This window comes from Acanthisitta chloris, unplaced genomic scaffold, assembly GCF_000695815.1.
Source record: "Acanthisitta chloris isolate BGI_N310 unplaced genomic scaffold, ASM69581v1 scaffold28047, whole genome shotgun sequence".
NCBI classification, from domain to species: Eukaryota; Metazoa; Chordata; class Aves; order Passeriformes; family Acanthisittidae; genus Acanthisitta; species Acanthisitta chloris.
Window position 1 is genome coordinate 1 of NW_008685127.1, and position 14,214 is coordinate 14,214.

General features: G+C 44.0%; 1 protein-coding gene across 1 annotated transcript; it reads left to right on the forward strand.

Moving 5' to 3' along the window:
- Positions 1-797: 797 nt before the first annotated feature.
- On the forward strand, positions 798-12,999 carry SEC14L1 (SEC14-like 1 (S. cerevisiae); the record flags this gene model as incomplete). The annotated part of the gene is made up of 10 exons (XM_009079591.1): positions 798-907; positions 1,654-1,843; positions 4,894-4,982; positions 5,800-5,870; positions 7,414-7,585; positions 7,899-8,033; positions 9,753-9,887; positions 10,356-10,607; positions 11,597-11,775; positions 12,310-12,999. Coding segments are annotated over 10 exons (1,439 nt in total), but the record flags the coding sequence as incomplete, so codon positions are not given.
- Between the last annotated feature and the right edge of the window lie 1,215 nt (positions 13,000-14,214).

Genomic DNA, 14,214 nt, shown 5'->3' on the forward strand with positions numbered 1-14,214 from the left:
TAAGAAGGACATGGAACTGTTGGAGCAAGTCCAGAGGAGGCCACAAAGCTGTGAAGAGGACTGGAGCATCTCCACTATGAGGACAGGCTGAGAGAGTTGGGGCTGTTCAGCCTGGAGAAGAGAAGGTTGTGTGGAGACCTCAGAGCAACTTTTCAGTATCTGAAGGAGCCAGAGAGAGACTGTTTTAGGAACTGCAGTGACAGGACAAGGGATACATAGGACAAGGTTCAAACTGAAGGAGGGAAAGCCTAGGTTGGATGTGAGAAACATGTTCTTTACTGTGAGGGTGGTGAGACACTGGCACAGGTTGCCCAGGGATGTGGTGGCTGCCCCAACCCTGGCAGTGTTCAAGGCCAGGCTGGATGAGCCTTGAGCAACCTGATCTAGTGAGGAGGTGGCAGGGGGCTGGGACTAGGTGATCTCTAAGGTCCATTCCAACCCCTGAATTCTAGGAGTCTATGAATAAGGGAATTTCTAAGCTTTCTTAGCTTTTCTAAGAAGCAGCAAGCCCTGTGGTGCTGTGGATTGATGAATCTGAATATACTGGCAAAATGCTTTTTCAAATGGCTGCTTTTTCTCCTTTCTTAATTGCAGACAGAGAATTAATCCTCTCAGTTTGCGACTGAGATGACTGTGTTGCATTGCTCATCTTTTCATTGGTTCCAAGAAGCTTTATTCAGTTCTGACTGTGCAGATCACAGCAACTGCTCGTCTGCTTGAGATAGCATATCAGATCACTTGCTACTTTGCTTAGGTCAGTTCAGGCCCACTCTAATCCCCTGCACATCTCTCTTCAGACAAGCTAGATGCAGACTACATCAAGAGGTACCTGGGGGACCTGACCCCGATGCAGGAGAGCTGCCTCATTCGCCTGAGGAAGTGGCTGCAGGAGACACACAAAGGCAAAGTAAGTTCCTGGTGGTCTCTCGTGGCTCAGAACGTTTGATGTACAAGGTGGACCTGATGAAGCATTCTCCCACACCCCCCTGTGGCTGACTGTTCTGTGAAGTGACCTTCCAGGGTCAAACCCTAAACGAGTCCATGCAGTGGCAATAGAAGGAGTTGGTTGTGACTGTCCACCTGACTTTGTCAGCTGAGGGGCCTTAGTGGTTATTGGCACAACGGCCCTTCAGTATGTCAGTTAAACCATCACAGAGGAATAACAGAAGTTTTATAAGTCTTCCTGGTTCTACAATAACCTTATTTTTGCATTTGTTTGCTTTGGCCAAACATCATAGTCTCAAGTACTGAAGGGAAGCAACAGGACCTGTTAAATCACTGATAACAAGGCTGGGATTTTCCAGTGGCTTGTGATTTGCATGTGTGTGTCAGCTTCCTCTTACTAAACAAGGCAATACTGTCTGTGTTCTGTTCTGATTTATTTAAATTGGACTGACTTGGTGTGGTCATACAGGTGGAAATGATTACATTAGAGTTCATGAAATTTTGATATCCCTTATGAGGGGAGCTGCAGTACCTAACAGGGCTCATGATTTTGTTTCAGACAAAGACTGATTTCCCTGACTAACTTCCAGTGTTACACACCATCCTCTTGCATTGGTGCAGGGCTGCACATTTTTCACCTTTTGATCTTTGTTTTGCTGTTCTTGTTTCAAACCTTGAATACAACATTGGGTTTGGTTACTTTCATAGATCCCAAAGGACGAGCACATTTTGAGGTTTCTGCGTGCCCGGGACTTCAACATCGATAAAGCAAGAGAGATCCTTTGCCAGTCACTGACCTGGCGTAAGCAGCACCAGGTAGACTACATTCTGGACACCTGGAACCCTCCACAAGTACTCCAGGATTACTATGCAGGAGGCTGGCATCACCATGACAAAGGTATGGGTGTTGAACAGCCTTTTCATGTTCTGAATCAAAGGTGATAGTTGTTAACTAGAGGTGACTGAAAAGATGGTTAGAACTTCTCAGCTGTTACGTACTAAAGACACTTCAATTTGTAGAATCACAGAGTGATTTGGGTTGGAAGGGACCTTAAAATAATTTCCTTCCACGCCCTGCCATGGGCAGGGACACCTTCCACTAGCCTGTGTTGCTCCAAGCCCCATCCAGCCAGGATGGGGCAGCCTGTTCCAGTGATGGTGCCAGCTCCTTAGCTGCTGGAGGCAGACTCCTAGATCATAGTCTTTGTGACTAATACTGACTTATTTAAGCCTGCTTTGCCAGGAGCTTAAAAAAAAGTGATTAATTGCGCTTCTGTAGTGCTCTGAGATGCTTACAAGGGTGTTAGGCAAATGCTGAGTGTGCTCCTCCAGTGATTAAAAGATGTTTGTAAATAAGTATATCTTTGTAATCAATTTATTTCTCATGTTGTCTGAGTCTGCTGATAGCATAAATGAATATTTATTTGGCATTACAGTCAGCTTAATGATGAGAAGTGGAATGTTGCAAAATCATGAAATAGAGCAGGTTTATTTAAGAAGAGAAGCAGCTTTGGCTGTGTTCCCTTTGTATGGTAAGCCACAGCCAGATCTCTACAGCACAGACGACTCTGCCTGACACACTCCCCTATCCCTCTGCTTTATCCTGCACTGATCTTGTTGCTAATACCTACATAGAAATGAAACGTGTTGGAATTTGTGGCTCGAGGCAAGCTGGGCTCTTTAGATAAGGAAATGATCTCTCACTGTGAGCGATCTGTGTTCTGATTGAGTCTTTTCCCACTAGGCACCATTGTTTCTGCTTGGCTCTTCCTGTTCCAAGCAGTGTATGAAACAGGACAGGAAGCTGTCAGCAGCAGTGGCCAGGAGACAGGGAGGACAGGGCAGAAGTTTAATCACTGTAAAACTGAAGAGCTTGACTGGCTCTTCCCTGCTGCTTTGGGTTTGGCAGACCTCAAGGTGAGAAAAGGGAAAATAAGAATATGCTTGTAAAGATTGTAGGGGAAAATACCTGTGAATAAGTTCTCGCTTTCTGCCAGTTCCTTGTCCTTACTTTGCAAAGACTTCCACTGTCAATAGCACATAACTGGGTCCTGCCAGTGAGCAGAAAGGTACAGAATGCATCAAAGGGTTGTTTAATGTTGTTCTGAGAAGTGCTTCAGTCTTGTGGTGAACTTCATGCCCCCTCCCTTCCCCTCCAGTTCCTTTGATCTCTCTTGCAGCATGCCCACAAGTAAAGCATGGCTTTGTCAATAATGGAAACACGGTTTCAGAACCGAGCAGTTCTCTATAATTTAAAATTTGACAGTGGTAGGTTCTTTTTTTAAACCTTTTCTAGTATTGCTCCTTTCCTCCTACATACACTGAATGTGCCAAACTAGCTGGCTGAATGCTGTATGGGTTTCAGTGCTAAAGCAAAGGCAGCAGGGATTATGAAGAGTGTTGTCTAGAATGAGCTATTAGTGCCAAAGAATAAAAGTTATTATTTTGGCTTGCAAGTAGCAGAGTTTTATATACATCTGAGTGGCTTTTACTGTGACAGGAGTGCTGCAATCTAATGTCTTTTTTAAAATCACAAAGCTCTAATGGAATATAAAATGTACAGTGATAATAGAGCACTGTCAGCTGAGACACTCCATGTGTCATTTGGGTGGACCAGAGTTAGTAAACTGTCGGTTTGGGTTTGGAGGCATGTGGATCTGTGAGGGAGGAAGGGAGGGAAACCTGCTATGAAGCTTAATAGCAGTTTTTGTTTAGTGTTTCTTAAGCTAAACAGTACATTCCGAGATAAGTGTGTGCTGATGTTAAAATAACATTTTCTTTCTGTCCACCTGATAAAACACAAAATGCTGTGAACTTTCATGGGGTAGTGTCTTTGCCAAATAAATAACTTGCCTTGACTCTGCAGCTTTGGTTGTTTGTTAGGTTTTTTTAATAGTGTATGTTGACAGTTCCTGTGTCCCAGGGGGCTTAATTTGATACCTCTCCTGCAGCTGTTGGAGGAGAGTGTAGCTGCACATACAGTGGGACTTGAGGGAGATTTTTCTGTTAAAACCTTCCTTTTTTGTTTTTATTTGTGTCCTAACATATTCCCTTCTATAAGCTGGTGGTTCTTTAGCCTGTGTGCTACAATAGATGAAACAAAACTTAAAAAGCACATCACAGCTTTGGGAGGAGGCTGGGAGCTGTTTTGGCCAACGAGCTCTATTATGAAGTGCCAGAAATGCAAGCTTTGATTCTCAAATTCAGCCAACACAGTAATTAAGCTTAATGCCTTGGTATCCGGGCCAGCATCAGGTGCCCCAGGATGCAGCCAGATGACTGTGGAAAGGCAAAGCTCTAATGCAGAGGGTCCAGCTGATCTCTGGAGCAGAATCTGTTCTCACCAGCCTTAACCTGCGTAAGCAAGGCTGAGTGCCAGTTCCGCAGAGTGTGTAGTGACAGAGTGTGACTCCAGCAAACACTGCAGAAAGCAAAGCTCTGGGTTAACACTTCGTGTCCTCAATTCCCAGAGCTCAGCGTAGCTGCTTTTCCAGAAGGATTGCTGTGAGCTCTCCTGAGCAGTATTGCATCACATGTGATAGCAGCCTTACAGCTCTCAGCTCTGCAGTTACAGGAGAAACTTCAGCTCATTAGTGTCTGAGCTGTCCTGGAAGCTAATAATAATCTTGTGTCATTAATTGTGTATACCAAGGTCCTGTGTGTACCAATGTTCTCGAAGTCCTTTGAACTTTCCTTGCAATTCAGGGAGCTCTCCTTGCATCAGGATGTCTCCATTAAAGTTTTACAGTTCATTTGCAGGTAATCTGTTGCTGTAGCTGCACAGGGTAATGTTTATGTTGCCATCTGCTCCAGGTTCCTTGCCTTCCAGGGGAGTTTTAACTGATGAGGGTTTGTTTCCATTGGAAGTTTAGCATAAAACTAGCTCAATTAAGGTTTCTCTTGCTGTCAAAGCAAGGGTCACGCTGATGATTTGGTCTCTTTGCTCAGATGGTCGCCCACTGTACGTTCTGAGGTTGGGGCAGATGGACACCAAAGGCCTAGTGCGAGCGCTGGGGGAAGAGGCTTTGCTTCGATACGTGAGTATTTTTGTAGGCAGCAAGTTGCTAACAATGTGATATTTTCATTTAGAAATTTCCTCTGCCAGAACATTCATCGCTCTGGGTATTTTGATGTACTCTCTGGCCGTCTGGTTTTGGTTTGAATACATCTGAAAGCTCCTGGTAGCTGATCCTTCTGCATTCCTTCCAACTGCAAACTGCTGTTGGAAAGGCATAGATAGCTCTTGGCAGCTCCTGGAGTTATTGGTTAGCATTTTCACAGGTTCTTCTGCAGTGGTGCAGTGCTTCAGACTGAAGTCTCTGCATTTGTGCAGAGAGAAAATGCCACACTCAGATTTTGTCGGTTCTGTACTCCAAGGATAAGAATAATTTTAAGGAAAAGTGCTTGCCTGTAGTTTTGCCTTCTCTAAAGGCATCACTTAGACTGTGTTATTGTGAATCTGCTCAGTTTCCAAGCAGAAGGCTGGCAGGATTCCAGGTTTGAACTAACTGTTTTTGACTCCTAGTATTGACAGTCACAGCCATAGTAACTACTGGAAACAGGGACTGGATTTTACTTTTTCTCTTCCACTGACATTTTTAGGCAGATACTAAATTTTGTTTTGTTTGCCCTAGTTCTGTTTCAAGGTTACTTTCTGTGATCTCAAAAAGGGCTTTAATTTCTGAGTAATTAGGGATAAATCTAGTGATTTCTAGTCCATTCTTTGAGGGCAAAAAAGTTTATGCTGGTTTGATCTTGTAGTTTTAATTAGTCTTTGGATATAAACACTGTTTTTTCGTTATCCCACCTACTGAGTTTGAGACTCTTCTCTAAACCACATGCTTTCTTGTACAGGTTCTTTCAATAAATGAAGAAGGACTGAGGCGATGTGAGGAGAATACAAAAGTGTTTGGCAGGCCAATAAGGTAAAATAACATGTGGATCTGCTCTTGGGTGTTCCTCGCTTTCATGGTGTGCGTGGGGGGAACATCAGGCAGTGGAACAAGCAAAGGGTAGGCTGTGTCTCACATGCAGCTACGAGCACAGGTACAGCTAACTGAGAGCTTCCCCACTTAGTGCTAGAGGGAATGTGCATGGGGAAACCTGAGGGAAACACAACACCTGCCCCAGCAGTGTCAGTCTCAGCTCATGGTGGTTCTACTTGGGGCTGTTACCCTTCTGCTCTCTCTTGTTGTTGTGTGTCTGCAAAACAATGCAGCCTAACTCCCATTGCTGTTTCTAGGGGATTTTATAGACAGGCATCAGTATAGGCTGCCAAAAAATCAGGCCGTGATAATATTATGCATAACCTTTCTGGTAGTTTCAGGTTTTGCTTTCATGTCACTTGTTCATCCACAGTTCACACCAAGGCTCATTACACTCAGTTCTTGTTTGCATTCTCCATTTATTATGTGTGGTTAGTCAGTACTTGATCCAAGGTGAGGTCATGTGGTTCCTGTGAAACCCGGGGACTAGTTTTCCAAGTCCTGGCATGACTTCATGTGAAGTTCAGTCAAAAATGGCTTGCTAGCCACCTTGAAGTCATAGGGGTCACTTTTGACAGCGTTATCTGCAAAATGCATTTAAGGGTGTGGAATGAATGCAGGGCCAGCCCAAAAAGATACCATGTGTCTTGGACTCTCTTCAACTTCTGCCTCATTTCCTTAATCTAAGGTGCAGGGATGTGTGGTATGTCTGCTTATCTTATCCTGGTACAGAACTCGCTGTCCTGGCTCCCCGTGGGGGGTCAAATCCAAGGGGTAGATTTCATGTGTGTAACTGAAATTGTGCTGCCTACTGGATCTTCATTTGTAGCTGTAATCCTAAAGGGCTGCATATTAAACATTTAAAGTGAAACAAAGAAGGGTTTGCTGTTTCATAGCAGCCTTATGCATAATGTAATGGTTGCTGTCTGGTGCAACACAGCTGTAAATCTTGAATTCGTGCCCAGGGCGAGACCTGAACTTGGAAACTAACTGAAACACATGCTGAAGCTCAGTAGTTTGTATTAAGAACATATCTCTTCCTATAGAAAAAGCTTCCCTCACTGAGATCTGACAACAGAGTTAGCTTTGACGTGTATTGGCACTGTTACTGCTCTGTGTTAGTAGGAAATCTGCACTGTGAATGTTAAATTGTTCCACAGCAACAGTGTGGCCACTTAATTGATCTCCCAGTGAAAGCAATGGTTTAATGTTGGGGCTGGCTGTTGACAGGATCTTTTTTGGCTTCATATGAGCCTTTCCCTAAAGTCTAAAATATCTGTGGGTGAATCTGCATGATACACAAAGTGATCATGGCACAGGACCTTAAACTCCAGTGTCTACAGGTAGCACAAAACAAGGAGGTTAACCAGAAGAAACCAAAGCATGCAGTGGGACCCACACATTTCAGGATGTTTAGCCCTTGTGAAAGAAAGCAGAATTTTGATGCTATTGAGATTTTTCTTTTTGTCTTTCTCAAATTCAGCTCTTGGACCTGCCTAGTAGATCTGGAAGGCTTGAACATGCGGCATTTATGGAGACCTGGTGTCAAAGCATTGCTGAGGATCATTGAGGTGGTTGAAGCTAATTACCCTGAGACTTTGGGTCGTCTTCTTATCCTAAGAGCACCTCGAGTATTCCCAGTTCTTTGGACACTGGTAGGTTTGTAATTGAAGCTATTACTCAGCACTCTCAGTACACTACTACACACTTGTTTGTAACAGCACTTTAGACATCAGTCTTTATATGCAGGAAATGGCATTGTTTGGAAACATGTCTTTTATGCAGGATTCCTGGAATGGATTGAAAAACACCACCTAAGAACTTGCTTACAGAGGTGGTTAATTTGGCTTCTTTGTAGTATGAACTTTGTGTGACAAGAGTGGTAACACTTGATGTCATCAAACTGCTTCAAAATGGCTTTGAGTAAAATGTGAGAGCCTGATCTATTCTGTTTTTCTTTGTTTGTAGGTTAGCCCATTCATTGATGACAACACTAGAAAGAAATTCCTTATTTATGCTGGAAATGACTACCAGGGTCCTGGGGGGCTGCTGGATTACATCGATAAAGAAATTATCCCTGATTTCCTTGGTGGAGAGTGCATGGTATGAATATAAACTACTGCATAGAGCAACTTATCTGAGGGGGGATGTGTGTGTGTTATTTTTCCCATCCACTCTAAGCAAAGAGGCCTCTAAGCACAGTGTGTTTCCTAGTGTAGGTTGGATTCAGGGGCTATGATGTAGGAGTCCAGGCTTAGTGGTGTTTTCTGGATCCACTTTAAAAAGAGTAATACAATGCTTCTCTGTGATGAGTATCAAATAGCTTATCAAAACAGCCAAGCACAGTTAAAAGCCATAGTCTGTTACCTGTCAAGGTCAAGCAGAGCACAGCACTGAGCAAGGGCTGTCACCATCAAAAGAGTCTGTGTCACCTAAAAGAACTGAAACCACAAGGAGCCCATGGAAATGTGTGGCACATCTGCTAGCAGGGCTCAACACACAGCCAGATTTCCTTGCACAGGGTGTGCATTGACCCCCAACAAACCAGAAAAACTGTTTTTTACTGCAGGGCATTGTAATTTCTCTGACCCTTGTCATGTGCTTAATAGCTGTTTGCTGCCTAGACTTTGGGTGTCAGTTGAACATGGCATTTTAATATCTTGCTGATAAGTCAGGTCTGTTTTCCCTGTTGTGTTTTTGACAACAGTGATGGGACTGTGGTGTAGGAATGCAACTCAGGCATTTTCTGGAATCTCCATCACAGTAACACTTAGATTTATTTTTTTTTCTGAACTCAACGGTGTTAAAATAGAATCTCAGTCTTGTGTTTTAAGCCCCTGTACACTTTCTGTATTAATTTCTGTAACATTCTTGTAAAGTCATCTGTGTCTGTTCCCATACAGTCTCAAATTATAATGGAGTACAGTTAGATGTGTTGGAGTAGAGCATGTGTTTATCTTCAGTGGGCTGCTTTTTGCTGCAGCAGTAGTTTTCACTGTTATCTAATTTGGAGCTCTAAGCTGGCAAAATCCACTGCTTAAGTAAGCAGAAGTCAATGTTACCAGAAAGCAAATTGCTGCAATATTTCCTGCCAGTCACAGGCAGTTGCAGAGTCTGTGTCTTATTCTTCACTTCTGGGTATTTGAACAAAAATTACTTCTCTGAGATACTTTCAGTTCTCTGTTGTAACTCAGTTATCAAACACTTCTGCCCCAGACACTTCTATGGAACCTACCCCATATCAGGTAGTTGTCTAACTTTGTTGCTAGAGACTTCTGAAGAAACAAGATTGCTTAGGGAAGTTGTGTAATCAATTCCAGTACTGAGGCAGTTGTAGCTTCAAAATTGTTACCTTCCTGGCTGCAATACCCTTTAACCTGTTAGAAAACTTGCTGCATCTCCCCACTATCCGTGCTTAAATTTAGCTACCCTAGTTCTTTCAGGTCTCTGTAGGCTCTAGTCTTTAGACTGAGTTGCTGTTGCCACTTTGCTCAGGATTTTGAAGTGGCTCACATCTTTCTTCAGTGTAAGGTGGTATGAGTGAGAACTACAACATTTGCACAGTCATTTTCTGTGCTCCTGGCTGTTGTGTGTGTACAAGAGCTGTTTCTCTGGTGTCCAATTCTGCAAACACCTAAATCAGATCATTGTAAAAAAAAAAAAAAGAAAAAAGAGTATGTATGATGTACAAGCTATAAAATTACTTTGAGACTCTGTTTGCATCTCATTCTTCAGAGCATTTGCTGAATGTTTTTGTTTCTGTGGCAGTGACAGGGTGGGGATGGTCACAGGAGCTAATGTTTAATGGCTGTTTGTTTTCAGTGTGAAGTACCAGAGGGTGGGCTGGTTCCCAAGTCCCTCTACCGGACAGCAGAAGAGTTGGAAAATGAAGACATAAAGCTCTGGACTGAAACAATCTACCAGTCTGCAAGTGTCTTCAAAGGAGCTCCACACGAGGTATGGCTGCAGCCTGCCCTTTGCTTTCATCTCTGCCCTCTGCTTTAGACTCTGTCTTGGACCAAGAGTGGTGTGGAGCTCAATTATTTAGTTGCCATGCTTCCACCTTGCTCCTCTGTGGTTCTGGTGCATAATGATGCTTTAGTAGCTGAAGTTTGTGGCTGTTGCTGGTGTCATCTGGTTGCTGTTTAGAGGATATCACTGGTTTTCATTGTATTCAAAGCCATATCCTTCTAAGCAAAGCAAACAATATTCTCAGAAGCTGCCTGAGAGCTTCTGAAAGTCATGTGTTAAAATAAAGGCACCCCATCAGGAGGGAATTCATATCTGCAGTGCCTTTTTAATAGTCAGAACTAAACCCAGCAACAGAAAGCTCTGTGCTTTGTCTTTTTTTTTTTTTCTTTTTCTTGTAGGAGTTTGCCTTTACTGAGCAAATTGCTGTTGCTTAATATGACTCTCTTGCCTCAGGTTCTCATTCAGATTGTGGATGCCTCATCAGTGATCACATGGGATTTTGACGTGTGCAAGGGTGACATCGTTTTTAACATCTTCCATTCCAAAAGAGCTCCACAGCCTCCTAAAAAGGACTCTCTGGGAGCTCACAGTATTACATCTCCTGGCGGGAACAATGTCCAGTTGATAGACAAAATCTGGCAGTTGGGGCGTGATTACAGCATGGTGGAGTCTCCCCTCATCTGCAAGGAAGGGGAGAGTGTGCAGGTGAGCCAGGCAGATCCTCGTGTGGGGGCAGATGGAGAGCAGCTCCAGAGCTGCCTGTTCCCATTCACAGGCACTGACGACTGAGTGGTGATTCAGTTCCAGGCTGTCTGTTCCTTTTGGCCGACATTTCAGCTTGTGTTCCAGGCTGGATGCTGCAGGGATAGTATTTACGTGGGCTCTCCTGAGAGAGGAAGTTGCAGTAGTCCAGTAGTGACTGAGATAGATCAGCAAGGGATCTAGGGAAGCCACCTTGAACGAAGTGCACATCCAGAAAGTAGCAGAAGATGTTTTGTGCTGTAATTCTGACTGTTATTTCCTGAATCAAACAGAGAATTTCACAGTGCCTTCCCTCAGCCATGAGAGAAGTCTGGAAATTAAGACTGAGCTGCTGTGTCTTTGTCCCTCTAACAGGCACTGTAAGGAGCTCCCTATGGCCAAGGTTCCTGAAGTTTTTTGTGCCATTTGCAACCTGTCCTTTAATAAACCAAATTTGTTATTACATGCAGCATGTGTAACAGTCACACTCTGCCACTGCTATTCCTTTTGACTTGAAATAAGAGCCAAACAGCCTCTGGAAAAGGAGTTCCTTAAGTCACCTAGTTAAGTGTTAAACTGGACAAATGGGCAAAGATCTCTTGAACTGCACTCTGTGTGAGGCAGGAGCCTTGACTGCCCTTGTCACTGTCTCAAGTGACAGCTGTTAATGAAAATAAATGGAAAAATGGATATTGTTTTAAACCACAACTTTGTCCTTTCAGTAGATTTAAATCCTAACCCCTTCAGACTGTCAAAAAGCCTGAGGAGCCACTGCTGTTCCCCATGTTGTGTGGGGAGAATCACCCAGTACTGCCAGTTGGCTGAGGAGCTCAAATATTGGTGTTGTGGGAAAAAAATTATGAGCATGTAGGCAGTTTTTCTAAACTTGGAAAAGAAATTTCAAGCCTTTATTAAAAAAGTTAACTTGGAATTTTTGCTGTGTCTCCTTCCAGGGCTCCCATGTGACCAGGTGGCCTGGCTTCTATATTCTGCAGTGGAAATTCCACAACATGCCTGCCTGTGCTACAACCAACCTGCCTCGTGTGGATGATGTACTGGCATCTCTGCAGGTCTCCTCTCACAAATGTAAAGTGATGTACTATACAGAAGTGATAGGATCTGAAGATTTCAGGTATGTCTGGGCAAGGTCAGCCAATGCCAAACCTTTCTGATGATCAAGTCAGTGTCAAGTTTACTTAAACACAAGTAAATTGTGAGGATTTGTGTTTTCATAGAGCTTAACAAAAAAGTCAGCCAGTACTGGCACTGAGAGCAATTAATGTATACAAGGGGTTAATTAGTTACCTCGTGGTAATCATCTCTGGTCACTTTGTTCTGCTTTGAAAGCTTTGTGTGAGCTGTTGGGCTTGGCAGGTTGCCCTGTAGAAAGGGCTGCAACTCAGAACAGAACTGAGTCAGTTCTGTTGCCTGCCAGTTGATAAACTTGACTGCCAGTAGTTCTTGATCTCTTTGAACAGCATCTGGCTTTTCTGAGGTGTGCAGTGTTCCCTGATACTTCATGTGGTGAGGCAGAAAAGCTTTTGGGTATCTGCACCAAAACTGTTACTTGCCTTTTAGTCTGTGTGCAAATACAATATAGACACAGAGCAGAAATAAAAATCTTTGTACGTTCTGAAGCTTAAAACCACTTTCTTTTGTATTGCAGGGGATCTATGACCAGCCTTGAATCAAGCCACAGTGGATTCTCCCAGCTCAGTGCTGCCACCACCTCTTCTAGCCAGTCTCATTCCAGCTCCATGATTTCCAGGTAGTGCCACAACAGATGAAAAGCAAATGGATGTGATGGCTGGACCCTCGCCCGTGGCAGCTGACTGCAATACAGCATATTCAACTGGCAATTGTGCAAAAAAACCCCATCCCATAAAACCCTTTTATAGATAGTGAAGTAGCTGTTTGAATTTTACACTTAGTGGTTTTGGTCTTTGTTAGATCCAACAGCTTGTCTCTTAACTTTAACCCTTTTTCCTAACTCAGCCATATAAATATTTTTGCAAGTTTGCTTGCACAAATCCTAACTCTGAACACAAGGGCTCTTGTTGAAAGGAAAAACAACCAGTGCATCAGTTAAGAATGTTTGGTTTTTAAACTGTGCAATTGTTACAAAGCAAAAAAAAAAAGAGAGAGAAACCCTACCAAAAATGCTCCATATAGTGCATTAGAGATCAACTGCAAGTCTGTCAGGACATTCCTTGCCATCCTAAGGAAAACCCCCTGTGATCTTCCAGTGCTGCAAACTGTTCTCCTGTTGCCACTAATGATGTCCAAGACAAAGGGAAGCAGTTGCTGGATACTTGACTTTGTGAGTCCGTTTTTTTCAAAGCATGCCCACAGAGCTGTGGCCAGGCTGTAAACACTAACACACCTTTTGTTATGAGCACATTTTTGGGGAATTCGAGCTCTGGGTCATGGTGGGTTAAAGCAGTTCTTTCTTCCCTTGGATTTGTGCTTGAAGCACTGCAGAGGGGGAGGCAGAGGGCAGACTCTCCCTCACTGTCACACTGGGCTGATCCAGAGGACTCACAGGATTTGCTTCCAGCTCTGTGCTGGAGCTTTACACTGCTTCCTTAGTGTATACTCCATGTGAATTGATTTTACTGAGACTGTTCTTATCAGGAATTTATGCAGAGCTGAAGCTTGCTGCTTAAATCAGGCTGAAGGTGGTATAGCTTACATCCTTCCTGTGCACTTCTCACTCCCTCAGGCCTCCTGTCCTTCCCTGTGCCTGTCAGGAATAGAGCTCTTCAGTTCTGAGCAGCACAGGCTGGAGTGTAGGCAGGGAGCACAGGCATCTTCCTCTGAGTGATGCAGGAGAAGATGCTTTAAGCATTTTCTCAACCATTTTCACTATCACCACTGCCAATCTGCCATTTTGGATTTTTTCCCCATCCTACCCAGGCCCAAGCTGACCTCTTGCTGAGGGTCCAGGTGTTCTTCCCCCTACTAAGCCTTCTCTCCAAAGGCTCAAAACACTGAAGTGCTGAGCAAAGGGCTGTGAGCAGATAACCACACACCACACTGGGCAGTGGAAGCAGGAATGAGTCTGAAATGCAGCAGGATTTGCATGGTTAGACCCTGCTTAGTCTTTCCTCATAGAGCTAAACTGTCCATCCAGGCACAAGTTGCTTCTGTGCTGGCTGCACTCCCTACTAGGAAGTGGGATAAGCTCTGGCTTGGGGAGCAGCACTGCTGTGGGTAAGTGGTAGAAGAGCTTGTGGAGCTATACCATTTGCAAAGCAGAACTCGCTGGAGAGCAGGATTTGCATGGTTAGACCCTGCTTAGTCTTTCCTCATAGAGCTAAACTGTCCATCCAGGCACAAGTTGCTTCTGTGCTGGCTGCACTCCCTACTAGGAAGTGGGATAAGCTCTGGCTTGGGGAGCAGCACTGCTGTGGGTAAGTGGTAGAAGAGCTTGTGGAGCTATACCATTTGCAAAGCAGAACTCGCTGGAGATTCTGGATCCCTTGCCTGAGGAAAGCTGGTTCTGAACTCAGTATGAAGCTTTTTTTCTGAATGCAGAGCTCCTGAGAGGCAGGTTACTGACCTGTCCTCT